We start from the raw sequence: 18,645 nt of genomic DNA, 5'->3' as shown, positions 1-18,645 counted from the left end.
ACTCCTTTCAGTATTACTTGTCAGACTCCATTTATTCTTATCAACAGACCACTCGCCTAAGCTTACAAGACACAATTACTATTTTGTAAAGTATTCTTCTTAATTACAAAGCTACAAATGCTAGCTGTTCCCTGAGACAAAGACAGATCGTCTATGTTCAGAGCTATTCCCAAGAATAGATAATGATTACTTATCTTGCAGTTGATGTGTGGGTCTCCAGATCTGATTACAGACTTCTCGCTGCGAATATTACTTCTGCATGCTCAGGTTGCGCCTGACTGGCTTACTACTGCTTTCGGACTCCTCCGTCAGACTACTCAATCAGAATTCAGAATCACACTGAATCTTCTCATTTTATCTCTTCCTTATATACCGTCTAAGTTGCGGATGAGCCTTGATAATAGCATTTCGGTATATTTCCATTAGCTGGTTCCCTTGACACGCCAATACTTTAACGTTGGATTTCTCCAAGAGGTTTCCGCTCGATGTTACCACTTACGTATACTGGAAAGCTTCCGTTGACGTCAGGGCTTGTATCACTTGGCGCAGTCTCAAATAGTTCCGTCACGTTGTAAGCGTATTGTCATATCGCTGGTCTAGTTGTGGAGTATCTTTGCGGGCAGCCGCGTCTGTAGTGAGTCGAGCTCGGGACACGGTACTGTTATGTTGTACAGTGTGTAGCTCTGAATGTGAAAGGCTTATTTAGTATTCAGGTTGAAGTATTGCTACAAGTGCTGTTACAATAAAGTGATGAAATATGGAAGTGATTCAGAGGAAAGTGTGTCAAGAAGCAAGGAAAACATGAGCAGTGTCGTCGATAACGTATTTGTGTATCCTCTCGTTGCGTGTCGCACAGCATCGATCATCCGCGCCGTGTTCGGTCTCCCAGAATGAACTGATGTGAATCAGTAGAAATTAGTTACCATAAAAGAGTGCAGTCAAGTGGCAGTGTCTTGTAGCGAGCGTGAGGACATGCGTTCGATCATCGCGTTTCCGCATTATCAACAATCACCCGCGCCGCGACGGTTACGCGCACGCTCGTACAAGTGAGAACAGAGAACTGAAAAATTAACTTTACGAACAGTGTTATATCATTACTAGTGACATGGAGGACTATTACCAGATATCCGTATGTGTGACGAGCATAAGAACTTTCGTTCGATCATTCGGCTTCCGCATCATCAACAATCGTCCGAGTCGTGTCGGTAACGCGTACGCTCGTCCGAATGATATTTTGGACTGTTAACCATCCATTAATTGGGATGACACTTCTGAATTAGAATATAAACAGTACAACCTGCGATTTTCCTTTAATCGTCTCAGAATATAGTTGTTCATACCAGACGTCGAACAATGTTGTGTTTTAACGTTGAGTGGCTCCTCTTGTCGTTGTTGTTGTTGTGGTCTTCAGTCCTGAGACGGGTTTGATGCAGCTCTCCATGCTACCTTATCCTGTGCAAGCTTCTTCATCTCCCAGTACTTACTGCAACCCACATCCTTCTGAATCTGCTTAGTGTATTCACCTCTTGGTCTCCCTTTACGATTTTTAGCCTCCACGCTCCCCTCCAATGCTAAATTTGGGATCCCTTGATGTCTCAGAACATGTCCTACCTACCGATCCCTTCTTCTACTCAAGTTGTGCTACAAACTCCTCTTCTCCCCAATTCTATTCCTCCTCATTAGTTATGTGATCTACCCATCTAATCTTCAGCATTCTTCTCTAGCACCACATTTCGAAAGCTTCTATTCTCTTCTTGTCCAAACTATTTATCGTCCATGTTTCACTTCCATACGTGGCTACACTCCATACAAATACTTTCAGAAACGACTTTCTGACAATTAAATCTATACTCGATGTTAACAAATTTCTCTCCTTCAGAAACGCTATCCTTGCCATTGCCAGTCTACCCCTGCCACCTTCAGAATTTGAAAGAGAGTATTCCAGTCAACATTGTCAAAAGCTTTCTCTATGTCTACAAATGCTAGAAACGTAGGTTTGCTTTTCCTTAATCTTTCTTCTAAGATAAGTCGTAAGGTCAGTATTGCCTCACGTGTTCCAACATTTCTACGGAATCCAAACTGATCTTCCCCGAGGTCGGCTTCTACCAGTTTTTCCATTCGTCTGTAAAGAATTCGCGTTAGTATTTTGCAGCTGTGGCTTATTAAACTGATTATTCGGTAATGTTCACATCCGTCAGCACCTGCTTTTTTTGGGATTGGAATTATTATATTCTTCTTGAAGTCTGAGGGTATGTTGCCTGTCTCATACATCTTGGTCACCAGATGGTACAGTTTTGTCAGGACTGGCTCTCCCAAGGCCGTCAGTAGTTCTAATGGAATTTTGTCTACTCCCGGTGCCTTGTTTCGACTTAGGTCTTTCAGTGCTCTGTCAAACTCTTGACGCAGTATCATATCTCCCATTTCGTCTTCATCTTGCCTGTCCAGAATAATGTCCTCAAGTACGTCGCCCTTGTATAGACCGTCTATATACTCCTTCCACCTTTCTGCTTTCCCTTCTTTGCGTAGAACTGGGTTTCCATCTGAGCTCTTGATATTCATATGAATGGTTCTCTTTTCTCCAAAGGTCTCTTTAATTTTCCTGTAGGCAGTATCTATCTTACCTCTAGTGAGATAAGCCTCTACATCCTTACATTTGACCTCTAGCCATCCCTGCTTAGCCATTTTGCACTTCCTGTCGATCTCATTTTTGAGACGCTTGTATTCCTTTTTGCCTGCTTCATTTACCGCATTTTTATATTTTCTCCTTTCATCAATTGAATTCAATATTTCTTCTGTTGCCCAAGGATTTCTACTAGCCCTCGTCTTTTTACATACTTGATCTTCTGCTGCCTTCACTATTTCATCGCTCAGAGCTACCCATTCTTCTTCTACTGTATTTCTTTCCCCCATTTGTGACAATTGTTCCCTTATGCTCTCCCTAAAACACTGTACAACCTCTGGTTTAATCAATTTGTCCAGATCCCATCTCCTTAAATTCCCACCTTTTTGCAGTTTCATCAGTTTTAATCTATCGCTCATAACCAATAGATTGTGGTCAGAGTCCACATCTGCCCCTGGAAAGTCTTACAATTTAATACCTGGTTCCTAAATCTATCTGATACCTTATAGTAATTTCCAGGATTCTTCCATGTGTACAACCTTCTTTTATGATTCTTGAACCAAGTGTTAGCTATGATTAAGTTATGCTCTGTGCAAAATTCTACCAGACGGCTTCCTCTTTCATTTCTTTCCCCCGATCCATATTCTCCTACTATGTTTCCTTCTCTCCCTTTTCCTACTCTCGAATTCCAGTCACCCATGACAATTAAATTTTCGTCTCATTAATTGGGATGAGACTTCTGAATTAGAATGTAAACAGTGCAACCTGCGATTTTCCTTTAATCGTCTCAGAATATTGTTGTTCATACTAGACGTCGAACAATGTTGTGTTTTAACGTTGAGTGGCTCCCCTTATTCGCTTGCATATTTCGATAAATAATTTCAAGCAAGCCAGCAGCAGTGTGGAGCAGAATAGTACGACTGCCGCGGGATTACCAGGTACGTGGTGTGGACGGGGCGCACGGTCACAAAACGAGAAACCAGTATGAGGTACCCCCCCCCCCCCCACACACACACATTCATACTCCCGTGCGTTTTACTACGTGTTTAGTCCATGATCTGACGGGCTACTGGAGGTCCCTACAAATATCCTCCACTAGGGTTTCTCAATGCTTAAACTCTGAGACTTCTAACTTCATGAAGTGACAATTGTTCTCCGCTCATTTCATCTGACAAGTATTGCTTACAAGGAAACCTCCCCATCGCAACCCCCTCAGATTTAGTTATAAGTTGGCACAGTGGATAGGCCTTGAAAAACTGAACACAGATCAATCGAGAAAACAGGAAGAAGTTGTGTGGAACTATGAAAAAAATAAGTAAAATATACAAACTCAGTAGTCCATGCTAAGATATGCAACATCATTGACAATAAGAGTTAAGGGGCGCCGTGGTCGCATGGTTAGCGAGAGCAGCTACGGAACGAGAGGTCCTAGGTTCAAGTCTTCCCTCCAGAGAAAAGTTTAATTTTTTATTTTCAGTTTATGTGACAAACTCTTGTGTTTTCATCACTTTTTTGGGAGTGATTATCACATCCACAAGAAAACCTAAATCGGGCAAGGTAGAAGAATATTTTTACCCATTCGCCAAGTGTAGAAGTTAGGTGGGTCGACAACATATTCCTGTCATGTGACACACATGCCGTCACCAGTGTCGTATAGAATATATCAGACGTGTTTTCCTGTGGAGGAATCGGTTGATCTATGACCTTGCGATCAAATGTTTTCGGTTCCCATTGTAGAGGAACGTCCTTTCGTCTACTAATCGCACGGTTTTGCGGTGCGGTCGCAAAACACAGACGCTAAACTTATTACAGTGAACAGAGACGTCAATGAACGAACCGACAGATCATAACTTTGCGAAAATAAAGAAAGTAAAAGTTTCAGTCGAGGGAAGACTTGAACCAAGGACCTCTCGTCCCGCAGCTACTCACGCTAACCACGGGACCACGGCGCTCATTAGCTCACATTATCCTTGTTGTTGCTTATCTTGCGCATGGACTACTCAGTTTGTATATTTTGCTTATTTTTTTCATAGTTCCACACAGTTTCTTCCTGTTTTCTCGATTGATCTGTGCTCAGTTTTTCAAGACCTATCCACTGTGCCAACTTATAACTAAATCTGAGGGGGGGGGGGGGGGGGGTGCGATGGGGAGATTCCCTTGTTAGTAAAACCATTATTAAATTGTTTTTTTTTTCTTGGGACTACACAAGCTGTCCCCCTTCCTTTCTTTTTTTTGTGGGGGAGGGGGGGGGGGGCGGGGATCGTCTTTCTGGTGGTTGGCTTGATGCCTACGCACGACAACGAAAAAATCTATGACACATACAATTAAAAGAAAAACAGTCGATGGCATGCGAATCACACAGTGCTGATACTGCACCACAACAGGGCGCAACGCCCGCTCCAAAAGGGAAGGACAGCACCAGCTGCAGACTCACCTATGACGATCCGCAGGAGGTTGGCGAGCGGCGCCGTCACAGCGGCCATGGGGCGCGGCGCTGGCCGATGCCGTGGCAGTTGCCGTGCGTGGCCGCCCACCCACGCACCATCGCCACCCGCTGCCACGCAGCCACACCGCGACACGCACAGCGCGGCCGCCCAGTAACTTGTTTCTGTCGCGCGGGCGCAAGCTGCTCTGGAGCCCGTTGCGCGTATTACGCACAGTCACATCAGACTACCACACCTGTCTGTTCACTTGTGCCACGTTCCAACACGTTTGTCACCAGGAATCATACCAACCAGTGTACTCACTGTTGCACAATACGTGAACTAAGACAGACTATAACATCGTCACTATTTTCGGCTGTAACGGCAGAAAAGGCACACTCTTACGGAAATGTGCTCATTTTGACGAGAAGCGGCTATTCTCTGTTCGTCTCTGGCCTGTTTTGTTGAGTCGGAAGACAGCAGAAGTAACCTCTCGCACAAAAAAAGTTTGTAAGCTGCTCGTTCGATTACCCGGCCTAAGAAAAGAAACGCACGTGAATTTCTACTTGCATGGGAGACAATAATGTAGAACAAACAGCAAAATAAGTCTAATTTCACCAGGAAACTCCCCACTCCAGGTCCTTTAAAAGAGTCGAACCCCCCACACAGCTTCAAATACATGATTACCTTGCAAATGAGTAAATGTATTAAGTACTCGTATTTGATTTTAAGCATGCAAGCGAGAAAAGCTTAAAAATATTTTAAATTATAATTGCAGTTAGCTGGAAGTTGCCAACTGCTCTCATAATGAAACACTGGATGCGTACAATCTGAGTAATTTGCTAAATTCTCACGCATCTCAATGTTTACGAAGTAATCTCTCTTGAACCGATGCGCGCTAAAAAGACCGGCCACGGCGCGTACGTCGTAGCTCGTGACACAGCAGGGTTTACGAGTGCCTGCAGCTGTCTCTGGCACAGAGCGGGTAACAACACTACTCGCCATTTAAATTGCTACACCATGAAGATGACGTGCTACAGACGCGAAATTTAAACGACAGGCAGAAGACGCTGTGATATGCAAATGATTAGCTTTTCAGAGCATTCACACAAGGTTGGCGCCGGTCGCGACACCTACAACGTGCTGACACGAGGAAAAATGGTTCAAATAGGTCTGAGCACTATGGGACTTAACTTCTGAGGTCATCAGTCTCCTAGAACTTAGAACTACTCAAACCTAACTAACCCGACGCAGGATTCGAACCTGCGACCGTAGCGGTCGCGCGGCTCCAGACTGTAGCGCCTAGAACCGCTCGGCCACTCCGGCCGCCTGACATGAGGAAAGCTTCCAACAGATTTCTCATACACAAACAGCAGTTAACCGGCGTTGCCTGCTGAAACGTTGTTGTGATGCCTCGTGTAAGGAGGAGAAATGCGTACCATCACGTTTCTGACTTTGATAAAGGTTGGATTGTAGCCTATCGTGATTGCGGTTTATTGTATCGCGACCTTGCTGCTCGCGTTGGTCGAGATCCAATAACTGTTGACAGAATATGGAATCGGTGGGTTCAGGAGGGTAATACGGAACGCCGTGCTGGATCCCAACAGCCTCGTATCACTAGCAGTCGAGATGACAAGCATCTTATCCGCATGGCTGTAACGGATCGTGCAGCCACGTCTCGATCCCTGAGTGAACAGATGGGGACGTTTGCAAGACAACAACCATCTGCACGAACAGTTCGACGACGTTTGCAGCAGCATGGACTATCAACTTGGGGACCATGGCTGCGGTTACCCTTGACGCTGCATCACAGACAGGAGCGCCTGCGATGGTGTACTCAACGACGAACCTGGGTGCACGAATGGCAAAACGTCATTTTTTCGGATGAATCCAGGTTCTATTTACAGCATCATGATGGTCGCATCCGTGTTTGGCGACACCGCGGTGAACGCACATTGGAAGCGTGTATTCGTCATCGCCATATTGGCGTTCACCAGGCGTGATGGTATGGGGTGCCACTGGTTACACGTCTCGGTCACGTCTTGTTCGCATTGACGGCACTTTGAACAGTGGACGTTACATTTCAGATGTGTTACGACCCGTGGCTTTACCCTTCATTCGATCCCTGCGAAACCCTACATTTCAGCAGGATAATGCATGAGCGCATGTTGCAGGTCCTGTACCGGCCTTTCTGGATACACGACAGCTGCCCTGGCCAGCACATTCTCCAGATCTCTCACCAATTGAAAACGTCTGGTCAATGGTGGCCGAGCAACTGGCTCGTCACAATACGCCAGTCACTACTCTTGATGAACTGTGGTGTCGTGTTGACGCTGCATGGGCACCTGTACACGCCATCCAAGCTCTGTTTGACTCGATGCCCAGGCGTATCAAGGCCGTTATTACGGGCGGAGGTGGTTGTTCAAAAATGGTTCAAATTGTTCTGACAAGGGAACCTCCCTATCGCACCCCTCTCACATTTAGTTATAAGATGGCACAGTGGATAGGCCTTGAAAAACTGAATACAGATCAATCGAGAAAACAGGAAGAAGTTGTGTGGAACTATGAAAAAATAAGCAAAATATACAAACCGAATAGCCCATGTGCAAGATAAGCAACATCAAGGATAGTGTGAACTCAGGAGCGCTGTAGTCCCGTGGGTAGCGTGAGCAGCTGCGAAACGGAAGGTCCTCGGTTCAAATCTACTCTCGAGTGAAAATTTTACTTTCTTTATTTTCGCAAAGTTATGATCTGTCCGTTCGTTCATTGATGTCTCTGTTCACTGTAATAAGTTTAGTGTCCGTGTTTTGCGACCGCACCGCAGGACGTGCCTCTCCAATGGGAACCGAAAACATTTGATCGCAAGGTCATAGGTCAACCGATTCCTCCACAGGAAAACACGTCTGATATATTCTATACGATACTGGTGACGGCATGTGCGTCACACGACAGGAATATGTTGTCGACACACGTAACTTATACACTTCGCGAATGGGTAAAAAGATTCTTCTACCTTGCCCGATTTAGGTTTTCTTGTGGATGTGATAGTCACTCCCAAAAAAGTAATGAAAACATATGAGTTTATGAGTTTGTCATGTAAACCGAAAATAAAAAATTAAAATTTTAACTCGAGGGAAGGCTTGAACCAAGGACCTTTCGTTCCGCAGCTGCTCACGCAAACCACGGGACCACGGCGCTCCTCTGTTCACGTTTGCCTAGATATTGCCTATCTTCCACATGGACTACTCAGTTTCTATATTTTGCTTATTTTTTCATAGTTACACACAACTTCTTCCTGTTTTCTCGATCGATCTGTGTTCAGTTTTTCAAGGCCTATCCACTGTGCCAACTTATAACTAAATCTGAGGGGGGTGCGATGGGGAGGTTCCCTTGTGAGCACTATCGGACTTAACATCTATGGTCATCAGTCCCCTAGAACTCAGAACTACTTAAACCTAACTAACCTAAGAACATCACACAACACCCAGTCATTACGAGGTAGAGAAAATTCCTGACCCCGCCGGGAATCGAACCCGGGAACCCGGGCGTGGGAAGCGAGAACGGTACCGCACGACCACGAGCTGCGAACGGAGGTGGTTGTCCTGGGTACTGATTTCTCAGGATCTATGCACCCAAATTGCGTGAAAATGTAATCACATGTCAGTTCTAGTATAATGTATTTGTCCAATGAATACCCGTTTATCACCTGCATTTCTTCTTGGTGTAGCAGTTTTAATAGCCAGTAGTGTACATCTGATTATGAAGGCGTGATCTTCGAAACGTGTCAATTTTAGTATTTTTACACTGTAAAAAGGTATTTGAGAGGACTTTTTAACATTGACGCTAGCTCCTTTCCGTCATTCTGTCACGTTACCACTTCGATCCATCAAAACTGCGCTGTTGCATACAACGGACTGCCATGAGTTGTGGCAGAGATGGAGCGTCACGTGACCGCCTGGTACGAGTTTTACACCAAAGCGACCAGTGTACCCAATCACTCGTATAGTGGTTCCTAATGTCTCGTTCGATGATCGCACAGTGTGTATGCCTGATAAGTTTGCGCGAAACAAATAGATGAAACAAGCGACTCAACGAACACGAACACAGTATGTTATTACTACGTCAATTATCTCCTTAACGATAAAGATCAACGTAGCACCATCAATTTTGGGCTCTAACTTACTGTCGCGTCAGCAATATTTTTCGCAAGTCTTCCCTTTGATCAGTAAGTGCGATGCAGTCAACAACGGCGTTCACATGCCGCCATCCTCGTTTCGCTCCGCGTTCGGAATTACTGCAGGAGGGATATACAACCTCCCTCTCTCCGCGATAAGGCTTCAGCGGCAAGTAAAAAAACGAAGAGAAGCGATGCTTTGTGTGCGGAATCTTTCCAACTTCTTTTATTTATTGCACTCTTCGTGAGATTTATTTCTGAGTAAACAAAAAGAGATTTAATCTTAATTCTGAGAGAAAAGAGAATGCTAGAAATTAGAACTTAGCCGTGGACTCTGGAATTCGAATGAGAAAAGAAGTACAATGGAATTAAACGGATGAGGCAGGGTTTCTGAGGAGAAATTTCTCATTCATTTCATTTGTTCCCCTTCAACAGTGCTTCCCTTTTCACACTCGCAGGCAAGGGATCAAGCAGATGGAAAACAATTTCTGCGAGCAATAACCTTAATGGAGGACTTTTAAGCGTACGACGACGCCACAAGCATAATGTGTAAATTCTTGAGGAATGGACAAAAGTGGTATGAAATCGGTTACCAAACACAGGTCGCAAATATCCGAAAGGAGTTTGTGCCATAAATTTCTTTTTCGCCAGTTCCGTTCAGTATCTCCTCAGCAGTTATTCGATCTACCCATATAATCTTCAGCATTTTTCTGTAGCTTCACATATTAAAAGCTTCTATTCTCTACTTGTCCGAACTGTTTAGTGGCCGCGTTTCGCATTCGTGCAACGCCACACTCCAGACAAATAGTTTCAGAAACGACTTACTAACAACTGATGTTTTCAGAAATGAGTTTCTGGTACTGAATTTTCTCATGTTGAGAAATCACTAGGAACGATCTGTTTGATTTGGTGAAAACTTTCTAAACCAAGTTCGCATAAACATTTCTTTATTTACAACAACCCATTTCGACGGACTGTCATCTCCAGGTCTTCAAAAATTTTTGCCATAAAACATGTTCGTTCTGCGTTGGAACCTCACGCTAAGCTGTCAAGTTGGTGGGTGAAATGTATCATATTATACAAAGATTTGTCAGAAATAAAATATTTAAAATCAAAAAGGACGTTGTGCACATGACCATGTCCATATAATATATTGACATGTTATGGACATACACATTACGTAACGCTCACAGATGATTGTTACATCATAAAAATCACAGTACACAATGAAATTCACAGTGTTACGTCCGTTTATGTTTCAGTTTTACTTTACACACCGTCTAAGGTGAATCCTCAATGATTACAACATGCCCAGCTAACGTACACAGATGTGCTACTGTGCATTTCATTGTACGCTATGATTTTTATGACATAACAATCATCTGCGAGGGCTAGATATATGGACACGGCCACGTGTACGAGCAGCTTTTTTTTATTTTAACTGTTTCATTTATGACAAACCTCTGTGTAATGTGACACATTTTATCCACCAACTTGACAGCTTTAGTGTGAGGTTACAACTCAGGGTGCACATATTTTATATCGAAAATTTGTGAAAACCTGAAGATGACAGCAAAGTCTGGCGAAACCGGTTTTTGGAAATGAAGAAATGTTTATGCGATCTTGGCTTTAGAATGTTTTTACCAGGTTTTTTGTCAGATGCCTGCATGAATTTTAAATCCTCTCTACTTCTGCCATCATAAGCTACTTTTATCTCCAAATATGAAGACTCACGCATTATTTTTAGTGTCTCATTTCCTAATCTAATTACCTCAGCATATCCTCATTTAATTCGACTAACTTCCATTATCCTTCTTTCATTTTTGTTTTATTCACTTGTAAATCTCTTTTCATGCGACTATCCACTCCGTTCAACTGCTCTTTCAAAGTTCTTTGCCTTCTCTGACAGAATTACAATGTCGCCAGAAAACCTCAGAGTTTTTATTTCGTCTTTCTGGATTTAAATTATCTTTTCAAATTTCCCCTTGGTTCTCTCACAGCTTGCTCAATGTAAAGACTGAATAACATCTAAAATCGTGAAAGTTAATGCCAATTTTCAATTAACATTATTACATGTCTCCAATTCTAGCGATAGGTAGATACGTTCCCCAGTGCTACAGACTGTTTCACAAGGCAGTAAACTGAATACATGTCTGGACCGTATAACGCTCATAAAGTATTGTGTTGAGAGACAGGGAGATGACGGATTCGGATCGAGGGTTGGGTTGGGTTGTTTGGGGAAGGAGACCAGACAGCGAGGTCATCGGTCTCATCGGATTGGGGAAGGATGAGGAAGGAAGTCGGCCGTGCCCTTTCAGAGGAACCATCCCGGCATTTGCCTGGAGTGATTTAGGGAAATCACGGAAAACCTAAATCAGGATGGCCGGACGCGGGATTAAACCGTCGTCCTCCCGAATGCGAGTCCAGTGTCTAACCACTGCGCCACCTCGCTCGGTGATTCGGATCGAATCTGGGCCCTGGATTGACTACTGTCGGCCTGGTACAATAGTCATAGGTAGTGGCTTTTAGGCAATTTACAACACTCGTTTAGGTGAACACGGTCCGTTGTCGGATTTCAACCTCAAAAAAAACTTACCGTGCGAGGTGGCGCATGGTTAGCACACTGGACTCTCATTGGACGAAAGTCCAAATCCGCGTCAGCCCATCCAGTTTAGGTTTTCCGTGATCTCTCTATATCGCCACAGGCTTCTGAAGGGGCACGGCCGATACCTTCGCCAACCTTGGAACAATCCGAGCTTGTGCACTGTCTCTAATAATCTCTATGTCGACGGGACCGTGAATCCAAGCCTTTCTTCCTTCCTGATTAGGGATGGCTAAAACAAAGTTACTCGCGTCACATTCAGTTGAACGATTCCAGGTACAAGCGGCATATCTCAGACGAGCAAAGAAACGAACTAAGTGAAATATGTCTTGCAGGTATTTGCTTGCCCAACTGTCGTTAGGAAATAACGAAGAAAATTGTAGGAACAGACGCATTCGCACCGCGGGAAGGTGTACAGTATGAGACAGAGATACAGTAGTGACTATAATTAATCAGGCAGTATTCCTTGTCCTGCCGCAACTAGACAATAGGAAAATAGACAACGAGCGTTCTGTACTAGTAGGAGTTTACAGAATGTCTACGCTTATTGCAAATACGGGGTGTCCTCTCCGCAGTGCCGTATGATTGTTAGCCGCGCGTGCCGTATGATTGTTCGCCTGCCTGGATATTCTGTACCCACTCATAGGAGAACTTTTGTTAAGTGAAATACTGAACGGTTATTTTCAACAAGATGGTGCAACCGCACATACAGCTGGCGTTTCAATGTCACTACTTGCTGATGCTGTTGGTGATCGCAGAATTTCACAGGGACTTTGCCCTCCACGATCGCCTGATCTAACACCACCTGACTTTTTCTTCTGTGGTGCAGCGAAAGCAACTGTCTATAAAATCCGTCCAAACTCCATCAACTGCAATATCCACTTTCACTGCTTTTGTTACAGAAACATGATTAGATGAATTGAATTGTGTATTCAACAACAGGGGAGACACTTTCAAAATTTAATGTGAAAATTCGTAAGTAAAAATGAATATTCAATAAACTAATAACTTGTATTTCACTGAGTTTCATTTCGATATATTCACTGCGGCTTACGGCACGCGCACATAACAATCATACGGCACTGCGTAGAGACTTTTTGGACAGCCCGTATTTTGGGGAAATTTGCAGTACTCCGCAAATATTTGTTCCACTGTACGTTGTAAAGTCGCTTGTAGAAATGAGGGCTTTTCGTCAGACTCGAGGGTTTAATTTTTCTGAGTATAAATTTTCTTGAATGAAATCTCTTTGCAGAAGCCTTGTAATTGTACCAACAGTTTATTGATGTTGATAAATGAAAAACTGGTGAACATATACTGTCTTTGTAAAGGTGAAGCCAATCAAGAAATTCGAGATGTTATTTAGTGTAATAGATGACATCTGTTAATAGAACGTTCGTATCGTTTCTAGTAAATTTTCTATCCCTCGCAACAGAACCATTTCATTCCAGAGCTGTTGAACAGACCCGGAGATCCTTCCTTCACAGCCATATTTGATGTTATTGTAGCGTGACGTGCAGTCATTGTTCAGCGTTAATGCATCTCCAATGTAGTGAAACTTCTGCAAGCAAAACAGCTATTGCGGATTCCTTCGCGGCTGGACAAGCGAGCAGTGATTGCAATCGAGGGACAGTGGAGCAGTGTTTGAGACGTCACAACCATAACAAATGTCAGGAAATTAAGTTGGGCCCAAATATCCGTCCTTTCGCAGTTAACAGTGCGTTATCTCTCGCAGCCGGATTACCATTTCAGTAAAGCAGGATGCGGGTCAATGTCGAGATAACTATTGGAGCTTTGTATTAGGCATCATTATCGGAAAATGCTATCGACGAGGTCTCTTATGTGAACGGGTAAGCTATAATATTGATTACGCATTCGCTCAAAGCTGAACCGGGCTTCTATCGCTGTTATCGCTTCGGCGAATCGGCGCACATTTTAATTCCGAAATGAATTGGCTTGTTTGATGGGCATTTTCATCTGAAAATTATTTTTCGCGGATTAATTTAGTTGCGATTGTGTTTAAATCATTTCCTAATGTACCTCTCTAATTATAATAGTGGGCACAACGGCATGTTCTATGCTGAGTATATATCAGGATTTACTTGAGTCGTGGGACACGAGAGAATAACAGCTGGAATCGTCACAGTTTACTGAATCTAGCGTTCACATGGGGGCGAAAGTAGTCAGCGCCAGGCCACATAAACGACACTGAAGAGTAAACGCTAGTTTCTGTTGTTGAAATAAAGCAAAGTTGCGGGCACTACCAACAAAATATACACCACCAGTCATCCGTTAGCAATGAGAAAGGGTAGAAAATAATCAGGAATCAGCAGCTTCAGATGTATAGGTTTCCGCAACATTCATCGGATAATATGTCGATCTAAAAAATTAAAATGGTGCTTTCATTTGCACTTAAATAATATAGTTACCCACACCTATAGCTACTTCTAGAATGTATTAGTTAAAGGGCGGCAATTAAAGGAACAGAGGAAAGATTTATAAAAAAAAAAAAAGGATGAAGAAAAATTCGGTTACATGGACTTTGGCGCGCGTTTTCTTGGTTACTTGGAAAACAAAAATATCTGCAACAAAATTTCGCTCTGTCAACGAATGACAATTTGATAACACTGTATTCAGATACACTAGTACCTTCGCATTTCAGTATCATAGATCAGAGCTGGCTAATTAGTAGTTAGTGAGCTTAAGGTAGAAGGTTCGATTCCATGTGTAGCCACAGCGTCTTTTAAATGTTGATTTTAGTTTGAGAGGTACGATATCTGGCTTCTTAATAGCAATGTAGCAGGTCCTCTTAGAAAGCCAGGAATTACGTAATACTAACGTAGAAGTGAGAGACAGTAGTGTCTGTTATATCAGTGCATAAATACTATTTGTCTTTAAGTGTTCACTCTGTCCTCTTTCCATGCACTACACTTCTCCATGCTTTCCATTGCGTTGGCAGCATAGCTACGTCGGTCTACAGTCATATCCCCTCCTTCAAAACAAAAAGCACTTATCGTCCTTTCTGGTCAATCCTTGTTCTATTCTCTACTACTGAATCCATACATCTCCCTTCAACATAAGCGTCACTTAACCAGACCTTTTACGTCTACTGTTTTGCACCACTTCATCTACTAAGCCGAATCGAAAATTACAAAACAGTTAATATATCAGTGTGAATACAGTCTTTCCACAGTGACACTGACGTCCGTTTTCTACCGACGATAATAAGAGGCTGAAATTATGTTATAGACAGTTTTATACAGTTAATTTGCAAGTAATCACCTTGTCGACGTGGAGGCTATTCTGCACGGAGCATGTATTCAGTCAGTTGGAAAAAAATGTTCATTTCTGACTAGTTTTAAGGTACCAGTTGTCCATTATCCATCCACAAAACCCAACACCACACCACCCAACACCAATAACGACAATCTCGGTACGTCTTTTCACGCGAGAAAGACCCCATGGTATTCAATGAGCACAGTATAACCTACTGTAGGTCACTTGCAGCTATTTATTCAAAAGGCTGGCAGCTGGACACAGTAGCACGACAACAATTTCTACACTGCGCAATGTGTGCTGTGTGGTAGACAGTAATACCGCAACGCACTACAGCCGAGGTACATCCGCCAGTTTAGCAAACAGCTTGCGGTTAACTGCTAATAAAGCATCTGGCTGTCCCAGTTAACTACGGGGGATTTTCACCGAGTTCAGCCTGGCTAGGGTAAGAGACGTACATAACACGATTTACGCGTCAGCAAAGCTCACGAATTACAGTCGCACATAGCGCTGGCCACAATCTCCCTCCATCAGGCTAAGGTCCGTTAACCGATATGCGGTGACCTGACAAAGGGCAAATAAATAAACATTAATCAACTGTTTCGAAAGTCAGCTTTAAGACCACAATATATCGCCAAAGTAAGAATCTAGCGCGTCTACGTATCCGTTACTAGCCGCGCAACTCACGAGTAATCCAGATTGAGAATATCAAGTCATAATAATGTTTGTCAGTAACAGTGCAAATTTTATGAGGCGAAATATGTTGTCTACATCGCTGAACAATCCGGTTAATCGTTTGTTATTTTTCTTTTTTTTTCCCCCATTCCGATTCTAGAGGCCGGCCGAGGTGGCCGAGCGGTTCTAGGCGCTACAGTCTGGAACCGCGCGACCGCTACGGTCGCAGGTTCGAATCCTGCCTCGGGCATGGATGTGTGTGATGTTCTTAGGTTAGTTAGGTTGGTTGTTTTGGGGAAGGAGACCAGACAGCGAGGTCATCGGTCGGTTAGTTAGGTTTAAGTAGTTCTAAGTTCTAGGGGACTGATGACTTCAGAAGTTAAGTCCCATAGTGCTAAGAGCCATTTGAACCAATCTGATTCTACAATTTCGTACTTGGAAGGTATAGGGTCGTAGGTCCAAGTTCTGTGAATTCGACGTAGGTCGCCGATCCATTTACGGAAGAAGGCTACCCGTCACACTACAGCCAATGTTCGATTTAGGCTATTGTGATACACTGATGGCAAAAGAAATCCCAACACGAACAAAAAATTAATGTAGAATAATGAAATTACGGAAATACATTTGTTGGGGTAACAAATTTATGTAATTAACGTCGTAAGATTACAGGTTAATGTAAGTGTGAGACAAGCCATTGTAAATGTGAAACGCTGGTGCATTAATAACTGGTGTAACCGCCAGACTGTTGAATGGCAAGCGTGCAAATGTGCATGCGTGTGTCGTACAGATGACGTATATCAGTTTGTGGGATGGAGTTTCACGCTTGTTGCACTTGTCCGTCAATACAGGGACGGTTAATGTCGGTTTTGGATGATGCTGGAACTGTCGTCCGATGATGTACCGTAAGTGCTCGACTGGAGACACATCTGGTGACTGAGCAGGCCAAGACAACATTCTGTAGAGCATGTTGGGTTACAACAGCCGTATGTGGGCTAGCGTTATCCTGTTGGAAAACAACCTTTGGAATGCTGTTTATGAACTGCAGCACAACAGCTCGAATCACCAGACTGACGTACAAATTTCCTGTCGTGGTGCGTGGGATATCCTCGAGGGTACTCCTGCTGTCATATGGAATCGCATCCCAGGCATAACTCCAGGTGTTGGTCCAAATAGGTTGGTTGCAGGCTCTCAACTGGGCTCCTTCTATCCAATGCACGGCAATCGCTGGCACCGAGGAAGAACCAGCTTTCATCAGAAAACACAACAGACCTCCACCTTGCCCTCCAATTCGCTCTCGCTTGACACCACTGATGTTGGAAATGGCGGCGGTTTGGGGTTAGTGGAATGCACGCCACAGCCGTCCTCGACGTAACCGATTTGTAACACTTCTTTGTTTCACTGTGGCGCAAACTACTGTTCAAATTGTTGCTGCACATGCAGTACGATGTGCCAGAGCCCTATGCCGAACGCGATTGTCTTCCCTCTCTATAGTGCCATGTGGCCGCCAAGAAGGTTGGGTTGTTTGCGGGAGGAGACCAAACAGCGAGATTATCGGTCTCATTAGATTAAGGAAAGACGGTAAAGGAAGTCGGCTGTTCCCTTTTAAAGGAACCATCCCAGCATTTGCCTGGAGCGATTCAGGGAAATCACGGAAAACCTAAATCAGGATGGTCGGGCGCGGAATTGAACCGTCGTCCTCCTGAATGCGAATCCAGTGTGCAAGCAACTGCGCTCTTGCGACCGTCTATTCTCGTGAACACCGCTGGCAGGAATCATACAAAGTGGCTACATTCCCGCCAAGTCTTTCTGCAGTATTGCAGAAGGAACATCCAGCTTCTCGTAGCTCTATTACACGACCTCATTCACACTCTGTGAGGTGCTGATAATAGCGTCTTTGTCGCCTTAAAGGCATTCTTGACTAACATTAACCCACCACGTCCATTCTAAAAGGTAACTAATGCTCATGACCATTACAGCGTTTATTTAAGGGAAACCTGGCTTGCATCCTCATAGTATCGCATGGCACCACAATACACACATACAACACATATTAGTTACATGCACTAAACGGGTAGACATTCCAATGAACTTCATCTGCCGGCCGGGGTGGCCGAGCGGTTCTAGGCGCTACAGTCTGGAACCGCGCGACCGCTACGGTCGCAGGTTCGACCCTGCCTCGGGCATGGATGTGTGTGATGTCCTTAGGTCAGTTAGGTTTAAGTAGTTCAAAGTTCTAGGGGACTGATGACCACAGAAGTTAAGTCCCATAGTGCTCAGAGCCATTTGAACATTCCAATGAACTTCATGTCTGATGATTAAAATGGCGAAATAAGTTGGACACTCTTATTGCTGGTCCAGAATCGGACCACATGCGTATCTCCAGAGCCTCACTGTGCTATCGCTATGTCATACTGTCTTTCGGACATGCACTACAAAAGATCGTAGGTACACGTAGTACGTGTTCATGTGGTTAAACGAATGCGTAGCTGGCTACTGTTTGTCTCATTAAAATCGTAGCCACTAGAAAGGAAGATTGTCAGTTTCTTGGAAGCAGCAGAGCACGGAGTGTACAAGATATATAATCGGTATGCAAGGGACAACATCTGATCCTAATATGTTCCAAAAATTCGCTTTAAAATCAGGACTTTAAGGTGCTCGTACCTCGTGTTCTATTGGTATGAAGAGATGGGTTCAAGTGTTTTGGATAGCCCTTCGGCTAGGAACCATTTGTATACCTAACTGAAGGATCGTCTTACAGTCACTATCCTACAGTACAGAGTCGATGTACGAGGTAAACCCAAAAGTAAGGTCTCCTATTTTTTAAAAGTGCATAGACCTGTTTATTTCTTAGAACTAATTAAACCTAACTAACCTAAGG

General features: G+C 43.8%; 1 protein-coding gene across 1 annotated transcript in view; it reads right to left on the bottom strand.

Moving 5' to 3' along the window:
* LOC124615300 (neural-cadherin-like) overlaps positions 1 to 18,645 on the bottom strand; it is an 874,915-nt gene that overhangs the window by 678,708 nt on the left and 177,562 nt on the right. The window contains exon 2 of the mRNA XM_047143087.1: positions 5,055 to 5,579. Coding sequence (XP_046999043.1) covers positions 5,055 to 5,103 — 49 coding nt within the window. The 5' untranslated portion in view covers positions 5,104 to 5,579. The remainder of the gene's footprint in view (positions 1 to 5,054; positions 5,580 to 18,645) is intronic.

Source organism: Schistocerca americana, chromosome 5 (assembly GCF_021461395.2).
Source record: "Schistocerca americana isolate TAMUIC-IGC-003095 chromosome 5, iqSchAmer2.1, whole genome shotgun sequence".
Taxonomy (NCBI): domain Eukaryota; kingdom Metazoa; phylum Arthropoda; class Insecta; order Orthoptera; family Acrididae; genus Schistocerca; species Schistocerca americana.
This window is presented reverse-complemented; position numbering and strand designations above follow the sequence as displayed.